The 20,219-nt window shown below is 44.7% G+C and overlaps 1 protein-coding gene and 1 long non-coding RNA gene across 9 annotated transcripts in view; both read right to left on the reverse strand.

The window, feature by feature from the left end:
• LOC103391334 (rho guanine nucleotide exchange factor 9) overlaps positions 1–15,151 on the reverse strand; it is a 32,963-nt gene extending 17,812 nt beyond the window's left edge. For 4 of the 7 annotated variants that reach the window (XR_003051963.1, XR_003051962.1, XM_017039395.2 and 1 more), the window contains exons 1-6: positions 11,880–12,525; positions 11,129–11,332; positions 8,170–9,844; positions 6,806–7,144; positions 6,069–6,195; positions 5,884–5,990 (exon numbers count right to left, since the gene is read on the reverse strand). Coding sequence is in view for 5 of the 7 variants with exons in the window: in XM_017039395.2 (XP_016894884.1) it covers positions 5,884–5,990; positions 6,069–6,195; positions 6,806–7,144; positions 8,170–9,768 (2,172 nt within the window). In the remaining 2 variants the exon portion in view is untranslated. Of the gene's footprint in view, positions 1–5,883; positions 5,991–6,068; positions 6,196–6,805; positions 7,145–8,169; positions 9,845–11,128; positions 11,333–11,879; positions 12,526–15,053 lie in introns of those variants that run through there. The other 3 variants (XM_008327557.3, XM_025063140.1, XM_025063141.1) reach the window with 3 other exon arrangements.
• Positions 15,152–15,224: 73 nt separating this feature from the next.
• LOC103391333 (uncharacterized) overlaps positions 15,225–20,219 on the reverse strand; it is an 11,314-nt gene continuing 6,319 nt past the window's right edge. For both annotated transcript variants that reach the window (XR_003051877.1, XR_522773.2), the window contains one exon: positions 15,225–15,359. This is a non-coding gene — a long non-coding RNA (uncharacterized LOC103391333). The remainder of the gene's footprint in view (positions 15,360–20,219) is intronic.

Here is a 20,219-nt window from a genome sequence, read left to right on the forward strand (position 1 = left end):
CTAAAAGCCAACCAAACAATCCACAGACACAGGGAAGAATTTGTGGGGCGAGGGGGGGCGGCGGGAGGGGGGGAATAAGCCTCTTCACGCTATGCGATGAAATTCGTAAAGGCACGGGAAGAGATGCATCATCCTCACCATCATCATCGTCATCAGTCTGCACCGCAACGCCTGTCCGCTCGTCAACACCTGCCGGTGTTTCGCCTCCTTCCCCCAGAAGCGATCGACACTCAGGCCAATCAATTCTCCACGCGAGAGAGAGCGAGCGAGAGAGCAAGAGGGGGAGGGGGGGAGAGGGAGAGCGAGATAGAGATAGAGAGAGAGGCTGGGAAACAGACTGGACGCAGCTGCTGAGCCGCGGAGATGCAGAGAGGCAGTTCTCTGTTAAAGCTGACCCACTCCACTCACCTACCACCGGGAGGAGGAGGGGGGAGGAGGAGGAGGGGGGGGTCAGATTTACATGGACCAGAACCACAACCTCACTCACCTCCCACTCCCTCTATAAATATCCCTGATAACTGATGATCGATCATTAACAGTACAGATAAATAGATGTCCGAGTCACGGATGAACCCCCCCCCAAACCCCCCCAGTCCTGTTCTCTGGGTCGCTGTTAACACAGTGACAGTGTGCGTTATTTCCCGCAGTAGGATAGAGCATGTAGAAATCTTCAAATTAAACCACAAACGTCTTTGTTTAACTGGGTCTGTTCTGCAAAGATGCTTCGCTCTATTGTTGTTGGAAAAGAAAATATTTAAAGTAAAAATATTTCAAATATCTTTGTTTCATGATGGCGAGAAGTGACATTAACTTAGTCGACAGGTTTTTTTTTATTTCATTCTATTTTGTCAAGAATTGGGGACAATGAACTTTGATAGTTGTAATTAAATCACAAATCTAATTCACGTGACGAACAGACTTGACCTTTTCATCCATGACCTCATTGGCTCTGAATAATTCCACAGTTTTCCAACTCAGAGCAGATGCTTTTTTTTTCCTGGACACAGTCAGAGAAGAGAAGAAACAACCTTCTGTTTCTTCATTGACTTTTGTTGGTGGCTGGACGGTCTTTAGAGAGGCAACACTGCAACCTACTGGGCCTTCAGGTCTTCACTTCTCTGCTGTTGGAAACACCACTGTTTACTTCCTGTTCCATTTCAAAACTGTAAATTGTTTAAAAATTACTTCCTGTTCCCCTTCAAAACTGTAAACATTTTAAATGATTTTAATAATTTACTCTCTCATAAAAATGTCTGAAGCTGCAGATTTATTTCCCAAACTTTTAAACTTGTGCCGCCAGGTTTCAGGTTTTTACCAACTGTTTCCTCAGAGTTTATGCAGGAATGATCACTGCACTAAAGAAAATTGTTCATTTAAATGTGAGTCATCCATCTTGATTTTTTTTCCAGCACCTTTTTAAGTAAAGAAAGCACAACAACAACAACGACAACAACAACTCGTTTTCCGGTCGCTGTATGAACAGTTTGGTGACAACGAAACAGTAGAGAAACGTGGAGTTGGGAGTAAAAGGACACGATGAACCCCCCCCTCTCCCACCCCCCCGTCTGATGCACGTGTTTGCCAGCGGCAGGCACGGCCCCATGTTGACCTTTACTGCCATGTTTAATGCAAACAATACACTACAGACGTGGTCATCGAGGGCTGCAGGGGCTCTGGATGTTAGAAATGGTGGATAATCACAGAAATATATTCATATTATATATATAAATATATATATATATATTATTTATTTATACAGGTGTACACAGACTCCCACTTCAAGCTGAGAGCTCGGGGATGAACCTCAGAATACTAAATTGTAAGAGAATGGCACCAAAGAAACGCACAGTAGAAGTATTTATAAAGACATAAATAATTTCCCCGGCACTTTGGGCTCATACATGCTGATAAAAGCAAAAGGACTTGAAAGCCGGGGTTTTTTTTCAGCGAGTTAAAGAGAGAGCTATGTGAGGAATCAGGGCTGAGATATGACAACCAATATATTACAAGTGTGTGTGTGTGTGTGTGTGTGTCAGAGTGGAGAGATTATGTAAGATTGATCTACCTCTGTGGGCTCCCTCTGCAATCTCCCTGACATTTAGAAAACAAAGGTCACAAAGTCTAAATCTGCGCAGACACCAATGCTAATATACTCATGTAGAGACAGAAGAAATCTGGACGGACGGGTGGCAGAAAGATGGATGGACGGGTGGCAGAAAGATGGACGGACGGGTGACAGAAAGATGGACGGATGCTGGGATTATCATTGCCTCAACAGGAAGATGGACGGACGGGTGACACAAAGATGGACGGACGCTGGGATTATCATTTGAAGTTTTTGCCCTGAAACCAAACTGTGTCAACCAACCATTACCACAATCAGAATCAGAAGCAGTTTTATTGGCTGGAACGTTTGAAAGCAGACCAGGACTTTGACTCCAGTCTTTCTGTTACTCTCTTAGGTTTAAACAGTTCACATAAAAAGTACAAGAAGGATAAGAATTAAACAGAAAATGGCAGGAGGGCTTCGAAGCGAGGTAAGTTTGTTTCATTGCTTATTTGGTGTTTGGCCAGTTTTGGCTTTTCCCTCATAAATGAAATACATGTTGTTTTCTACTAAGAACGATCAAAAAATAAAATGTGACTTTTATATGAATTCATTTCATTTCCATGAAGGATTGGAGCCATCTTTGTTCAAACCTCCCGTTAAAAACAATTCGATTACACCGCCCAGAAGTGCATGAAATCAAATTCTGCTATTTTAAATTGTACAAAGACACAAACACACACTCACTCACTCACACACATCCACATTGGTTAACGTCCACGTCTGCTTCAGAATAAAACTAAACCGTATCATTTGGTTGAGGCGGAGGTCAGTCCTCCCTGTACTGGTCATCAGCCAACCAACCAACCACGTCTTCCCTTGAATAACATTACGTTGGTCGCCAATTAAGTTTGTGGCAGCATGCTATTTGGCTAATCGGAGCAGAGCCCACCACACCCATTTCCCCTCTGGTCCACTGCAGTTCTTTTGTTCCCCCTCCCGACCCTCGACAACCACGCTGACTTCCTGCTTCCTGTCGAGGCCTTCCAACCACAAAGAACCCTAAAAATAAGCAGCTGGACTTTTCCTGCACACGGCTTTGTTACCATTGTTCAGACATCAGCTGTTTATTCACACTGAGCTCGATTCGGCCCAGCGCTGGAGCGAGTCAGTGGGTCGAGGCGTCGCAACACGGTGGAGGAGACAAAAGAGAAGAGCTACTGTCCGGCCAAGAGTGCTGCAGAAGTTATATTTAATTGTATATATATATATTTATAGATACTGTACATATGAGCATTTTTGAGATGTAGGAATATAGAACAAGACTATATTTGCCGGTTTCATAGTGTAGCGGTTAGCATGTCTGCCTCGGAAGCAGAAAGTCATGCGTTTGATTCCCAGAGGAACCACATGCTTGATTGTTAATCCTCCTCTTGTACGTCGCTTTGGATAAAAGCGTCTGCTTAAGACATAAAAATGTAAATACACTGTTATTATATGCACTCTTGGCCTAAAATTAAATGTAGTTCAACTGATCCGTCTCAGTCATCCAGGTCATACTGTAGTACTACTTAGAGTAGATTAGAATACCGGCTTACAAGGTGTAATGACATGAACATAATAACATGAGTTATGAAGTTGTTTTTTTTTTATTAATCTTTGTTTGATGCTAAATGCTAAAACACTTTTAATCCTGTAGGAGAATCTTCTCCCCACAGAGGATCATCACGGTCCCTTACACAGACAGGACTTTCTAAGGTGTTGACGTGAGACCACACAATCCCTCATCCCACAAATAAAACTGTCAGCGAGCCATGAAATTAAAGTGTTTGTCATAAACAGTGGTAGCTGATGACTGTGGGTAGAATTCATCCAAGCGGCCTGGGAGACACAACCAACGCTGGATAACAAGCAGTCAAAGGCCCTGGGCCTGAAATATTTTCATACTGAAAAAAAAAAAAAATTAAAATAATACATGTTGTGACATAAGCCACCTGACAACAGAGAGCCAATATCCCTGGGTGTCGGCAACAAAATGCACTCGGAGCGATGATGGAAGGATAGAAATTCAGGCCCCCACGAGGCACGGGGTGGGGGGTGGAGGGTGGGGGGATGTAACTCCATCACAGCACAAACAAAAATGTCTACATGCACAGACAGGCAGGATCTGACAAAACACAGGAGGAAAATACGGCCAAACAGGATTCACCGGTGAGTCAGAGAATTAAGACATGGCAGCGTTCCTCCAGTGAGCACGCAGCCATCTGAAATGACGGTGGAAACGGCTTTTGTGGGGAGTAAAAGGAAAAGCCTCTCCACACTTACATAAGAGAAAAGGCTCTGAGCGGGAGCTGTCTGTTCTCCTCACACACACACACACACACACCTGACAGGCTGAAAACCATTGTTTGGAAGTCACAGCCTCGGGAGTCCGTGTCGTAACCACCTGCACAGACTCAGTCGGGGACCAGAACCTCATTACAGCCAGCAGTGTTAGCTGGTGACGGCAGGAAGTCACGCAGAAGAAGAGTTCTGGAGTCACGGCTGGACCAAGAACCAAGTTCTAAATATCAGAACAGAGACTTTAAGACTAACTGATGATTCATTTGCTCAACAGAGACTTTAAGACTAACTGATGATTAATTTGCTCATTTGAGAGACGAAGTATGAACCTAAATACAAACACACCTGTTGAATACCACGCCGTGGTCCACGTGAGAAGTCACTCACCTCAACACTGCCAGACTACTGGTTTAACAAGACGCTGCAGGGAGTGAAAATTCAACTGACGAGGCTGCATACAGAATTTAATTCAAATAAAAAATTTCTCCCCGTCTTTAAAATTTCTAGAAGACTCCGTGACATCTTCAACAAAAGGTCAGAGGTGAGAAGAGACAGAGGGACCGTGACTTAACACCGCATCTGTACAATCTGTCAGCGTCTGACCCTGACATGAAGAACAAGACCAAACAAAGAAGAGGAGGAGGAGACTCACCACCGGACACCAACACAGATCTGGTTCATATTTTTCACCAGCAGTGAAATCTGGGATCCAAGAAACGGAAGCTGCTGCAAATAAATGTCTCTCATCATTCACCACAGCAGACGCCTCCTGTGTCCACACACTTCACCCCAGGGGAGGGCCGTGACACCGACTCTCACACAAAGGGAGCATCTCTCTTCCCCTCTCTATTTCTCCACCAACACCCCCACTTTTCTCTCTCTCTCACCCACACACTTTCTCTATTTAGCTCACACTTAAAAAGGCTGCCTAAAGATAGGAGCAAGAAGATGAACAGGAGCCAGCCAGTGTCATGGCAACAATGTGCAGCGGCTCACAAACACTAATTAGACCAGCAGGAGAAAAAAAAAATAATCACAGCCTAAATGTTGTGGTATCACCTATTCACAGAGTTTACTAAATATCAATGGCAGCACCGAGGGCCCGAGGCTCATGATTCAGAACTCCGACAACATCCCTGTCTTTAGAACTCTCTTTTTATTCATTGTGCTTCTAATGGTTTTTTGTTTTTTGGGGGGACTTTCACTTACAACAAATTCCTTAATATTTTATTAGGGAGAAAAACAAATGCTGAAAAATAGTGATATTTTGTGTAACAATATTCTACAGCACTGTATTATTAATTATTAACACGCAAATATTCATGGCGTCGGTTCATGTTTGTGTTGCGTTTAAATCTCTGACCACTAGTTGATTGTACATGGACTGATTATATTTGCAAATATTTAAGACAAAACAAGTAAAATAATCTTTTTTTTTTCATTTGTTTATCCAAAAAATAAAATGTACATGAAGATGGAAGTAAAAAACTTACAATGTTGACCTGCAGCGGTTCTGACCCAGGTCTCAGCAGCCGTCTTCTTCTGCAGCTCCCAACGCCCCCTGACCTCAGACGCACCGACGACGATGACTGACCCATCTCTGCTGGGGGAGACACGCGGGTGAACACTGAGCCTTGATCAAATCTGCGATCACGGTTACTAAAAACTGCGGTCATACCTGACTTTGGCAGGAGCAGCGCCAAGGCGGTGAGAGTGCTGGGTGGCAGCGGCAGGGAGCTGCACCGCTGCAGGGACGTCCTGAGCGGGGGCTCTAGCGGCGACACCCCCGGCGGGCGAGACAAGGCCTGAAGGGTACTGAGCAGTTAGTCTGTCTCCTACGGTCCATACGGCCTCATTTCTAACACACGTCAGCTGCTTTCACTATCGAGACATGGTGCCTTTGTGTCTTTTCGCAGTGAACTTTCCACTTCCTGCCCGTCTATTCTGGTCACTGGTTGGCATGCATGCCCCGCAGCAAACCACGAGAGAAGATACATCATGCCAACCAGGCGGTCTCCCAGGTTAAAATAAAATGAATGTGAGTTAGGGCAATGAGAGGTAGAGCTTATGGGAGCGATGAGGCAGAAAATTGGCAACAGAGAAAAAAGGGGAGGGGTAGAGGAGGGGGGAGGAGAGTCAGAGGTAAGCAGCATCTAGGTCCAGAAACACTCGGTAAATGGGGCGCATGCATTCACTATGGCTCCAATGAATGAAAATGGGGTTAGTGCAAGGCTGTCGGGGGTGGGTGGAGGGTTGGGTGGGGGGTGTCTGACCTAACTACCCAGCTAAGTTACCACTCTACCCTCTCCCAGAGTCAATATGTCATGTAGAATTCTACTCAGCTTCTATACTGTGTATGTGTATTCTTGTTCGTGTACATTCAGAGTATTCTTCTGAAACATCAGTGCATCTTACTCTGCCGTGTATCTCCATGGACTGCGTCTCCCTAGTAACACTGGTCTCTATGACAGAGCAGGGCCTGGAGCGAGCAGCCGTCCATCTCTGCCCCAGAGAATGTTGCATGATGGGAGCGGGCCCGTGCCTCCGTCGGCACAGAGAGCCCACCTCGCTGTAGTGGCCGTAGACGTCATGATCTGTGCCGGGCCTCCAGTGGTCCAGGACGGCCGAGGCCGGGCGAGGACGGAGGCGGTGGGGCCGGTGGTGAACAGAGGTCCTCTCTGTGCTCGAGTAGGCCACGGCTGCGCCGGGCTGTCTTACGCTGCAGCCGGTCTGGCTGGCAATCTGCTCACACAGCTGTGATTGGCACAGACACTCAGGAGTTTGGCCCAGAAAAGGTACTGCTATTCAAAATGTTGTTTTTTTTGTGCAGGAAATTGGAGGGAACACTACTGAGTATTTTTAGCCTCAGCACTTAATAACAGTTAATGTTTAAAGTGTGTAAAAAAACAAAAAAAAACAGAAAAGTGGACACAGTTATGTGTTGACTCAACACATCTCCTAAATTGCAAAACTGCATATTAACTACTTTCCCAAAACACAGATTCACCCTGACACAATAACCCCCCATACAGACGTGTGCTGACTGCTGAGATGTCATATCTGATTTTATCATTAGGCGTTGGGGAAAACATGTCCTGACTGGCTGTACTGACTAGAAGGAAGATGACTAATGCCTCCAGTGGAGTGAGCAGGGAGAGGTGCCATCATGAAGCATGAACGTCACACAGCTCTCAGGCTAACGCCGTCACACACGGTCAACTTGGTAGGAAATTGTTTTTTCTTTTTTTTTCTCTGCATGCTTCTCGAGGCTGACTAAGCAGGAAAGGACAATCTCTGGTCCAACAAAAAATGTCCGACTGTTTCCTCTTTTCTCCAACAGATGGGGCAACAGGACAAGTGTAGAATAAATGCCTAGTTCATGGATTTAAAGGCTGGCATGTTGTTGGGTTTTTTTCCTGGTAGTTAGTGAACCACACCTAGTGAACAAGACCTGGAATATGAGTACCAGCTCTGGCTGCGTTGTGGTTGGGTGATAATGACTGTGACTGTATGGTGGTTAAAACAGTTAGATGAATGACACAGGTGATATTTGGAGCATTTATGCAGCAGTTACACAATTCATGCCTTTGGCAACATTAATGATGTTGAAAAGCCTGCAATGGAATGTGGTTATGGTATTAATGTGGGGGCAAATCACACGTGGGAGGGCGAAGGGGGGTGTTGTTTTCACACACGTAAAATAAATGACTGAAAAATTCATCCAATGTGTTCAATAAATTCATGGCTCTGATATAATCACAATTTATAAAGTCACATACCTTAAATATTTCCTCGGTGGAATCGGTCGCTGGCACGCTATTGGCTGCATTCTCTTTATCACTCTGCTGTGATTGGACACTTACTTCCTGTATCTGGTTGGAGTCAGGTGGAGCATCCTTGGAATCTGTCTCATTTCCTGTGTGTTCATCTACCTTCTCCTCCAGACAGACACGCTGTGCTGGATTCCCTTCGACCTCTGCTCCTCTGTCGATGTCCGTGTCTGGACCTGAACGGCCGACATGATTTTCATCGGCCGTGAAATCCGTCCGCCTGTCTGAATGTTTACCTACGTCTCCTGAACTCTGGAGGCCGTTGACTGCGTTAGAATTAGGGCGAGACCTTAGAGATCTGAGGACCGTCTCAGGTGACTGTGCACCAGTGGACGGCACCGTGGCCTTACTGTCAATGCTACTGAAGGTCGAAGATTTAGAGTTTAGTGAAGACGATGGAGCAGCCGGGGATAGTTGAAGGACTTCACTGTGAAGTGTCAGAGACACGCTGTGAATGTTATCCGCCGTGCGCTCCGGGGCCCGCAGCGAGCTCGTGGGAGACGAATCACCTTCTGGGGGAGAGAAGGAACGTGACGTTGTTCGCCATTTCCTCGCCGTCTCTGCTACACTGCTGAAAAACTTGAACAGACCCCCAAAGTGTCCCTTGGCATCAGAATGTTTAGGGGGCGGGGGCTGAAAGTCCTTGACCGTCTCGAAGTCCACAGAGCCGTAGTCTGAGTCGATGGTTTTGTCCAGAGAGTAGAGCTCCGAGTCGAAGCTCCTCTCTGAGTAAACAGAACTGGTCTTTCCCAAGAGAGAGATCCTCCTCAGGTAACTCCAGACGTCCTTGCGCCTCCTCCCTCTCACCTGGTGGGTGTGTGAGCTACACTTACCGCCGGGCTCTTCAGAGCCAGCCGCAGCTTTGTTACAGTTAGTTGAATAATTGTGATTTTTTTTAACATACAAAACTCTTTCTGAGGGTTTAAAACCGTTCTGAGTTACGGCCTCTCCAACGGCCGGAGGTTGACTCTCGTCGATGGTGGCCGAGAGGTCGATATCTTCGAAGGAGCAGTCGAACTCTGCCGAGTATCCGGCGTACGAGTGCCTCTTGCCACAGTGTCGGAGCGTGCTTTTGCTGGGCTGCTGCGGAGTGCCGATGTTGTGGCAGAAAGATTCCTCATCTACTAAGGAGCTGCTGAACTTCGCCGTTGATAACCTCTCTCCTCTGCCTTTGAACACCGACGGCGATTTGAGCTTCTTGATGGAGCGGACTCTGTCGGCAAAAGTCAGTTTAGGGATGGACGCCTCCCCGGGCAGGATCATGGAGTGGGGCCGCCGGTCAAACTCAGAAGCAGCTCTCCTTCTGTTCAAGATCTTCCAGATGCCCCCTGACGCACGGGGTCTCCGGTTGACCTCTGACCTGTCCTTGACAGATACCTGAGGACAGGCGGCCTGCGTCCCTCCGTGCCAGTCCGCCTGTCCTGGCCCAAGCTCCTGGATATAAACACTGCTGCTCTCATTCTCCACGTCCAGAGACACATTAAACATCCGGTTGGCGAACCCGTTTGGGTTTTTGTTCTCAAGCGCCAGGTTTTCTGTCAGTTCCATCCTCTCATTCCTCCGTGTCAGCTGTCGGCTCCGGAAGTCATCCTTTCTACAGCCGCTTTCAGTCAAACTTGAACTCCTGAAAAATATTTTGTTTTTTTAAAAAGTTCAAATTTAAATCAACATAGTTTTAATACAAAACACTATTTGACTTTTAAATGACTTTCCCAGCAGTCTTCAGATGAGGGCTGTACCATGGACCAGTACTGGTACAGTGGGACACAGTAGAAAAATGTACTTAATTTTTACTAATTGACTTCATTCAAAGATAATCTGGTAATATTTTAAAAATAATACCATTACTAACAGAATAGAGACTAAAAGATGTTTTATTTTGAAAATCAACAACTGGCCCGATGCTACCGTTCCACAGTCAAAACAACATTCACACCTGTAGTCATCTAGTGTGAACAACTAACTATTAGTCCTGCAAGTTTTTTGATACAGGCGCACATGTAAACAAACAAACTCCAAAACTCCAGTTACTACCAGCGATCAAGCTAGTAACAGCACTAACCAGCCTGACATTGTGTGTGGCTAACTTTTCAAGTTAAAAATTCAGATGTGTGGCTAACTTTTCAAGTTAAAAATCAGAGCTGTGTTTAAAAAAAATAAAAAAATAAAAATACATAAAATATACAATATTCTAACCCCAATATTTGGTGACAATTTTCCAAATAATCATCTGAAACGCGGTCCTTCCCATGTTGTCATGGAAACATTCAGTACAGTGGGATGTCTGCTATCGGGCCTGTGACGTCATCAAATCTCCCTCTCAGTATGAAGACACCGGAACACATTATAGTGCCATATGCTAATGACTTCCACCTCTTAATCTCTTTATATATTTGGCCACATCCGGGTCCTACAGCACACCGTACATTAACACTGGAGTTTTAATGAAGTACAATCATCACCATGACGGTATATTTAAACGTCGAACAGCTACTTAACATATTCTAAAAATACTTAAATACATTTAATACATATATATATATATAAACATCCCACTCCTGTTAGGTAGCTTTTAAAGCAGGGTAAAGTATAAATTACTCAACAATATCCACATAAACGTTAGCAGTTACACACCGAGTAACTTTAACTCGGCCCGGCCGTTTATTTTTTTAACGTACATTTTTAAATGGCGTCATTAATAATACCGGACGTCTTCTCTTAAAAAACAAAACAAAACAAATGCTACTTATTCCGTCGTTATCGAGTTCTTCACAGAGACTAAAGAAGAGGAAACGAATGTTCGTTTAAGTTTATACGAGCAGGTGAATATTAAAAAAAAAACTTCTAAATAAAGTTGATTCTGATTAATAGACTAAAACACTGGCAGTGACAGCCGAGCGGTGCTCACCACAAATGGTTCCCGGGTTAAGCGGGCATCGCCGCCGCCGCCGTCGTCGTCGTCCGTGGAGTGGAGTCACAGGAAAAGTCTCCAGTTAGCTTCAACACTTGGTTTCTAACTCACATCCATGGGTGAGGCTGAAGTGGGGACTCCTTCGCGGGATCACATGTGCTCGGTGTTCGCCTCTAATCTCCGTGGAGGTCCGGGATCACACTGAGAGAGAGAGAGAGAGAGAGAGTCCCCGAGTCAGAGCGGAGCATCGGTGAACTCTTGCCCTGTGAGCTGCTGCAGACGCCGACTCTCTGATTTGTGATAAAGCTCTCACGCAGTCACAGTCACTGAGACGCGCACGAACACACACCACACACACACCATACACACACACACTTAGGTGAGCCTTTATTGAACTTCACATGGACATAATAAACTCTATGGTTTAAAAATATACTATAAAAATATAATTCTAACTTTAATCTGACTCTGATCCTAAACCTCCAAATACTGTCTCAGTGAATGGGTCCCCGCAAGGACAAAATGTCCCCGTCACAATAGTATTTTTACCCCATATACTGTATATAACTCTACCGTGTACACACACATACACACTGATTTTTTCTTTTTAAATCTTACGTGCTTCACATACTTCACACAGCCATAATACATTCCCCTGCCCCTTATCTTAATCACAACAAATACATGTCATATCCTAACTCCTACTTTAACTGTGTGATCTGACCGCAGTCCTAACCACAAACCACACCTTGAACCTCAGTTGTACTTGACTTCACGTCATGTTAAGTAAACGTCTTCTGTCGTCTCTGAAGTTCAGTGATCCTCAGTCGTTGATCCGACAAGGTCGGTCCCTCTACCAGAATGTGTCCTCTTATAAAGTTCATATGTTTCCAAAACAATCAATAACTTCTACGGAATGATTGGAGAAAACAAGTGATTGACTGAACTCTGGTCCCAGTCGCTGCTACTCCTCTGGGATCTGCGTTGAATGTGAAAATCCTTCTATTGAAATGACACAATGGGCAGAGGGAGCTGGAGAGTAGGGGGGTTAGTTGGGGAGGGGGGGTCTGGAGGAATTCACCAAACCTAAACAGCGACAGAGCTCTGTAGTCGTGAAAGAGGAGATGGTGGGAGAAGGGGCCTAAATTTAAACGTTTCCTCTTTGTCCTGTTTTCTGCCCCATTGTCATCTCGCTGCATTCTCCCTCTCGTGCAGGAAGGAGTGGATCTGACATCAACACGCTCGGCCTGACAATGGCAGGAAGTCTGTCCGACTGTATGTAAATATCTCTATGTGTCCATGCTTCCCTTACTCAGCCACCGAGCAGCTCTCCGCTCGCCGGCCGCCTCAGATCTGGAGCCTCGGTCGTCGTCGAACCAGCAACTGTGATTTAGACGTATGTTTTTATAACTCTGAGTTTGTCACAAACATCTGATGTCTGACCTGGCTTCTTGGTTGGACACTGTCACAGATTTTTATATATTTTAGTACATAATATTTTATATAATATTGATAAAGTTTAACTCAGGCTGGGTGTGAAAACAAACGAGGATTTAAAACAAATTTCTGTTGAAAACTGATTATTTGAAAAAAAAATTACATACAAATTCCCTCTCTTGTTTTTTTCTACTGAACATTTTTTTTCCAAATAAATGTTTTAACCAGAATTTTGAGCCTCAACTTGTTTGTTTTCTCCCACTTCCTTTTCTCCCTCCCTCCATCCCTCCCCCCACTCACCCTCTTCCTTTAAACCCCTAGCAGTCTCCCCCACCACCCCAGCCCTGAAGACATCCTGACTCAAACAGGCCCAACGTTTCACACCTGACCTGCTGACATTTATCGTTACGTTCATTCCAAAATCAGTGTTTTATAAAAACTGTGTGAGAGGAAAAGAAAAAGAAAAGACGAGTGGAGGAAGTGAGAGAGTTACGGAGGCTGGAGCGGCGCCCTCTGTGGCTGAAATGATGATGAAGTATTTACTAATGTGTCGACAACATTTCAGCAGGTTCGTGTTGTTGTCGTCGTCTTTTTTCTACGGTGGTTGAACAATTCAAACACAGAACACAGAAATGATGTCATCCATGTCTTGTTTTTGGAACAATCGGCTTTTTCCTCCTCCGCCTATGACACGGTGGACCCTCCAGCACACACACACACACACACACACAGACACACACACTCTGCCACTGGTTTTAGGCCCAGCTGTAATTATTTCACCAGTCTTTGTCAGAATTCTCTGAGTGAAAACAGGTTGCTGTGAAAAGCCGGACAGACAGGGTGGGAATGGGGGAGGAAACCAAGGTGGTGCGTGAGTGAGGGGGCGGGGGGGAGGAGGAGGGGGTTTACAGATATGTTGTGATATCAAATGAAACGCTCACTAAAGCCTGGGAACTGAACACGGGAGGTGGGACTGGAGACCGGCTGGGGATTTTAGTCAAATTGAATTTTTTTTAGTGTGGAGACTGAAGGACGGTGTAATGTCTCTATTGAACCACACGGGTCAGCATGGGTCGCTCCACACATACACACATACACACACACACACCCTGACATTAAGGTGAACCTTTTCATCCACCTTTGGAATAAAACTATTCCCCAGCAGCAGCACCGTCGTCCAGGATGGTGAAATGAAGTTTGAATTACACTGACATTCCTGACATTCCCTCAGCACTGACCTGCATACCCTGGCACACACACATGCACTCTCACATGCACTCTCACATGCACTCTCTCTGTCACAAACATATATAAACCATGCAGTAAGAATGTACCTACGATCAGTTAAGGATAATCAATTAGTTTAGGTTAATCAATCAGTCGGGCCTGTGTCACATACACACACTCTAACATGTACATGTGAACACACACACACACACACACCTACACACAAACGTATGTTTGTTCCCACATGACAGGAACAGGAATGTTGGTCTGAAGGTAAATGTTCTGCCAACACAGACGACGAGAAAATTAGTAATTTTTTTTGAGTATACAGTATGTGTTTTTGGTTTACAGATATTCTTACTAGGATTAGGGATATTTTTTTTTTTTTTTTTTTTAGTATATGTGTTTTTAGTATACAGATATTCTTACTAGGATTAGGGATATTTGAGGTTAAGGTGAGGGTCAGGGGTCAGCACGGCTCACCACCAAGAAAAAACCTTTTAAAAAAACCCTAAAAAAATTTTAATTTTTTACCAACAACAAAACCGTCGTCACAAAAAGCCACAGAAACATGTCAGTGTTTACTGTACGTGTTGTCAGTGGGTTAGTTAACTAGGTTAGTCTGGTTAAGATCATTTACGGTTTGGCTGAAAAAGAGTAAAAAAGAACAACTCTCTCTCTCTCTGTGTGTGTGTGTGTGTGTGTGATGTGTGGCAGGAGCTTTAACTGGAGACTTTCAAACCATTATCAGGATGAATCTGAAAACAGGAAGGCCAGTTCAAACAAACAAGACAAGCGGAAGAAAACCACAGTTCTACTTCCTGTTTGAAAGGAAACGGCAGATTTTTGAGGAATTCAAATCAGGGGCAATTCTCCAGAAAGAAGAGAAAAAGAAAGAAAAGGTTTTAGTTTTTTTTTTGCTTTAACACTTTTTTAGACGATCATTTTAGTAAATCAAGAATGATTTTTTCCCAGGTCTGTTTCTGTTGTCAGAGAAGTCGGATGTTTGTCGTGATTTGCGTAATTGTTATCTGTTCTGTCTCTCCATCTCAGAGTTGAAGAGAGAGAGAGAGAGGTGGGGGGGCTGGGGGGGAGGCCGTCCAGCACAAAGCAACCATTTCACTCATTCGTGTGCTTCCATAAAGCAAACCTAACCTGGGAGAACTCATGGGAGGGGAATGGGGGAGGAGGGGAAGGTGGGGGTGAGGGCAGATGAGAGATATTTAACCGAGTGAAACAAAAGGAGATAAAACGGTACCATTTATCCTGGTTCTTCTTGGAACAAAGCTTCAGGACTGCTGAGGAGTAATGGGTCAGGACCCAGAGAGAGAGAGAGATAGCTGGTACACCACTGGTACACGGCTGATTGATCTTAGACCAGTAATCCACGTAGCCACGCGCCCGGTAAGCTAAAGTTGTCTATTTTATCTCCTTGATGAATGTTGACCCCCCCGGCCGTGTCACCGTCTCTGGTCAGTGTCAAACGGTTCGCTCAGGCCTTTTAAGTTGATTCCACGTCCACGTCCCGAGCGTTGGTGCAGTCGTGTTTTTACTGGAATGTTTTCTGGAAAGGAAATAAAAATAGAAATGGATCAAAATGGAGGATTCTTGAAATGAAAAAAATGAACCAGTGCTGCATGGCAAACATTTAACACCGCGTCCTTCTTATTAGCAGGAGGACAAGTCCAGGTTTGTTCTCTGGTATTTCAAACAAGCCGTGGACACATGTCCCTGAACTGTAAGCCAATCAAAACATCACGGGACAGAAGAGAACCAATCATCAACAGACATTTCTGGGAAAGCGTGATATAAAAGTGTAAATTAATATCCAGAGGTTCAACTCCAACTCAAACAAACTACAACATAAACAGATGTAGTAAAATTAGAAGATTACATTTTGAAATTTAAATGTTAAAAAAGTAATTAAATTTTCTAAGACGTGTCTAAAAGTTAAAAAGTGACCGCAGTGGTTTAACAGTAAATAAGTGAGTAATAACTCACTTACTCAAACAAACTACAACATAAACAGATCTAGTAAAATTAGAAGATTAGATTTTGAAGTTTAAATGTTTATTTATATGTTATTTATATGTTTATTTATAATTAGCTCTGCATGCTAACGACCCGCGCACTGAGGTGTTCTCTACTTCAGGGGCAGACGTTTTTATTTTATTTTTTAATTTTTTTTAAACATACAACTACTGGTTCACAATGACACATAAACGTTTAGATGAAGAGAGACACCTAGTGGAGCCAATTAATTAAAACAAGTTTTCTCCCATGACGATCGACATTAGATCACGGCTCTAAAACACATTTTCTGATAATGAAGTTTTATTTAATAGTTTTCTCCCATGACGATCGACATTAGATCACGGCTCTAAAACACACTTTCTGACAATGATGTTTTATTTATTTAATAAAAAATATTTTATTTTTATTGTCAAACGACTAAAGCATTTTAATTAGCCAAGAAATAAACAAACAACTATTAACGCTTCTTATTTTGTCACACACGACGTCACTTCCGCTTATTGTGGACAATTTCTAAATGCAGACGTGTGTGTTTACGTTAGCTCGGGACAGTTTGTTGCTTAGTATAAAAATACTTTTGTGTTACTAATGACAGTATGTGTACTTTGTCTTCCTACATCATGGATTTTTGACAAATTTAAAACCCGGAATTCTGCGTTACGTAATTTTAAAATGCATTTCGGTGGACAAACGTGGGGTTCATGGGACACATACGTCACAGATGTGAGACCCCCGGACTTTGAGACCCCCTCCACTAAGAGCCCGTTACACTCTACTGTACAGACAAGACAACGCTTTTAAACACTCGCTTGCAGTTCGGATCACTGCCACATGATGGCACTCTGGCTTTTCCAGTGGCCTTCATCCATCGTTCCACTGCAGAATCTGCATCCTGCAACTGTAGGATTCTGTAGCAGCGGATTAGGAGACAATCCTTTTATATTAACAATTAAATCTGAGAATATCGTCTATTTCAGGAGTAACAAGACCCCGGGAGAATCAGACGGCCAGATCAGAAGTGATGAACCGATGAATCTGACAACACGAACAACCAGGACTTTAATTTCACCACAGAGTTCTGAGGTCTTTGTTCACCATTTTCTGAAAAAAAAAAAGGCTTTACCTTTTAGATGTGTTCAGTGAAGTATTTCTACTATCAACCCTGAAAAAAAGAAAACTTTGATTCTCCCCCCACCCTGCTTTTGTCTGCAGGTGAATTAAAGCCCAGTATTTATACGGTAGCTTCAGGCTCATGTGTTCGGGATGAAAGTGTTATTACACATGCAGGGAATCCATTGCTAGCGCGCGGCCGTACACGCCCTCAGAACTCCAGCGGTTTGGGATTCAGCCCCTCAGCTGTGTGCCAATCAATGGATCACGGTCATACTGCTGAAACCGCGACCCCCTGATACCTTTTTTGAGAAGCCGTGCCTTGAGCTGAAACGTAATTTGGTGTGAAAGTAAAGCATTAGACCTTAGAGATGGGGCTAGCAGTAAAAAAGTAGATGTGATTAAGGCTACAGCCATCGATTGGATCTCCGTCGCTGGTTGCCATGCTGTTGGGATGTTCTGCAGAAAAGCAGAAGATGATTTTCCACCCTGACACCAGGTCATTTCATTTGCTTTTGGACATTTGCGGCGGAGGAGTGGAGCCGAAGCCCGAGTCCAGCCGTGGACGCCCGATGACAATTAATTGATGCGAGTTGGCTAATGGCTGGCTTTAAATTAAAAGCTCCAAGTCAAGTGGAACTTTCTCATTTATAATTCAGCGGAGCGCATCGTTCCTCGCTTAAAGAGGAAAGATAAGAGGCTTTTTAATCTGCACGTGGAAGACGTTCGTCCGTCTCTGCTGTGGACGCCAGTCAGTCAGGAGGTGGAGACGGCGGCGTTCCCCACGTTCACCCCCGTGGTTCTCCCATTGTACTGGAGACGACACTCATCTGTTTAAAGGATGACGCTACAGAATATGTGAAGGGACCAAAAGTATGATGTTATTAGTGGGGGAGAGAGAGGGAGAGAGAGAGAGAGAGAGCTGTCAGAGGGGTGAGAGACCAGCACTTCAAGCTGAAGACACTTTTCTTTCATGTTAGCAGCTGTCCAAATCCAAAATGGCCAATTACTATCATTTTCTGCTAATGGTGGTGAAGATAGTGAGGCAGTCTGAGAGGGAGAGCGAGGGGGAGAGGGAGGGAGAGGGAGATAGAGAGGGAGAGAGAGAGGCAGGAAGGGAGGCAGCAGAGGAAGAGGCAGCCGAGATTAGTCAGGAAATATAACTGTATTTCTGCAGTGGAGAAAATGGAAATCAGACGACGTTCACCGTGACAGAAGGTGAATCCATCATCTGCAAAGAAATTGATTCAATTAGACGGGTCCCTGTGGTGTGAGGATCCAACGCCAGATTGTTTTTATGGAAATGATTGTAATTGTAATGTCTCAGAGTCTTTTCACATTGATTATGCAGTGTAAATAAACAGGGAAAAAACACAGCGACAGTACACGCAATGTGAAAACACAGAGCCACCAGCCTGGGTGTACTGTACTGTGTACTGTGTACTGTGTACTGCACACTGTACTGTACTGTACTGTATGCACGCAGGAAAGAGAGAGAGAGATAAGAAGAAGAAGAAGAAGTGTTAGCGTAGCCTGTGATATTATTTTTATTAGCAGTGAGACGAAGACGAAGAGTTTCCTCCGGAGACTCCGAGGTCTGATCTTTACCAGGAGGTAAAAAGCCGTTGGACTTTGAAGGACCGCTCGCCCGTCGTGTCTTTAACGTATGGTACGAACTCCCAAACAGAACGAGGTTTTTTTTTTTTTTGTCAGAATCACGTCGTCAGGGGAGCTCATAAATCGCAGCCAATAAAAGTCACACGGTGTGACACGGTGCTGTGTTAAATACCCCGGGATTATTTCTCACAACAAACGGAACAAACGGAGCCTCGGCGAACGGCTGACATTTGTCGGAGCAGTTATGAAGGGTGAGAGTTGTGTCTTTTCATCAGGATTTATAATGCACTGCACAGTACCACACGTGGGTGGCTTTAGTTGCTGCTGAAAAGGAATAGAAAGTCAGTTTGCTGACCTTTCCTTCGACCTTAGCAACAGACTGACATCAATATCAGACGCTGCCGTCTGACAGGAAGAAAAGAGAAACTTTGGCAACACTGTCAAGTCAAACAAATTAAAAAAATAAAATAAAATAAAATAAAAACACCCGGTTCCAGGGTTCCAGATCCAAACAATAGCCTTGATAACGACAAGAGGGTTAGCTCCAAGCTAACACCCTGCTAATTCTCATTACTGGGCACTTGTTTGCGTTGATTAATTCCTCCGCAGCTCGGCCCAGGCTGTGACGATAACAACCAGACTAGCATGTCTCACTACCTCCATCTGTCCTGCTAGAACATATCTGGCAACACAGCACCGTCGGAAGACCAGAACAGCTAATCTGCCTTATTTACCCGTCCCACTACGGCTGCATAGTCACAAACGTCGTCCCCTCCTCCTCTGTCCCGGGGGGTAAATATTTCCCCACTGTCCACACGCTCTCACAAAATGTTGATTTATCCTCAGCCAGTTAAACTGGCCCGTGCATATGGCGCCTTTTTGTTTTTATCACGACGCAGCCACTGTGACGGTGCGTTGTATAATTACAGCCCGACTGTTAGCGCCGCCGCCGAGGTCTCTTCACTGGACTGCAGAGACCTCGCCGTGTGAGCGTGAACCCAGCTGACATTTTGTCTCTGTATTGTCCAACAAAAGGAGAACTCTTTAATGGCGCCTGGTTTTACTGTAATGAACCGAGGGTTCGACTTATTTTTACTCTCCTCAAAGGAAACGAGGAGCTGAGGAGGGAGTCTAGGAGAGAGGAGAGGAGAGAAGGAAAAAGGGCTGAGGATCTAAGTCCTCGTCTGACTATTTATGTTGGTGAAACAAAGAGAATATGGAGCAGACCATTTAACTTAATGCTCTCTCTTCTTTGCTAATGGTCTGAAGATAATTAGTAATACTAATCAAAACACTTGTGTCTGCTCTCCCCCGGTGCGTCATCTCCCCTCAGGGCCCGTGGAAACTGTCGGCGGCCGTGAAGGGCGCTCGCTTGTTCTTTTTTATGTTTCCAGAGGACAGACATGAGAACGCTCTAATGTATTTCCCATCTGCCCCGTTTACGGCTGCCGTCTAATATCTATCTCGGCGTGTTGTTTCTCTCTGCGTCGACAAACGCCGCATTAGCGCGCCGAGATTGCCGTAATGATTCCGATCATTCGCTTGCCATATTTTTCTCGTCAATAAAATATATTAACAAGTCAAATCCAGGAACGGGCAAAGAGGGGGAGTGGGGGGGGGGGGCGCTCGCCGGGGGGGGGGGGGAAAGAAAGGGGGCCGGGGC

The sequence above is a fragment of the Cynoglossus semilaevis genome, chromosome 15, assembly GCF_000523025.1.
Source record: "Cynoglossus semilaevis isolate Cse_v1.0 chromosome 15, Cse_v1.0, whole genome shotgun sequence".
In the NCBI taxonomy this organism is placed as follows: domain Eukaryota; kingdom Metazoa; phylum Chordata; class Actinopteri; order Pleuronectiformes; family Cynoglossidae; genus Cynoglossus; species Cynoglossus semilaevis.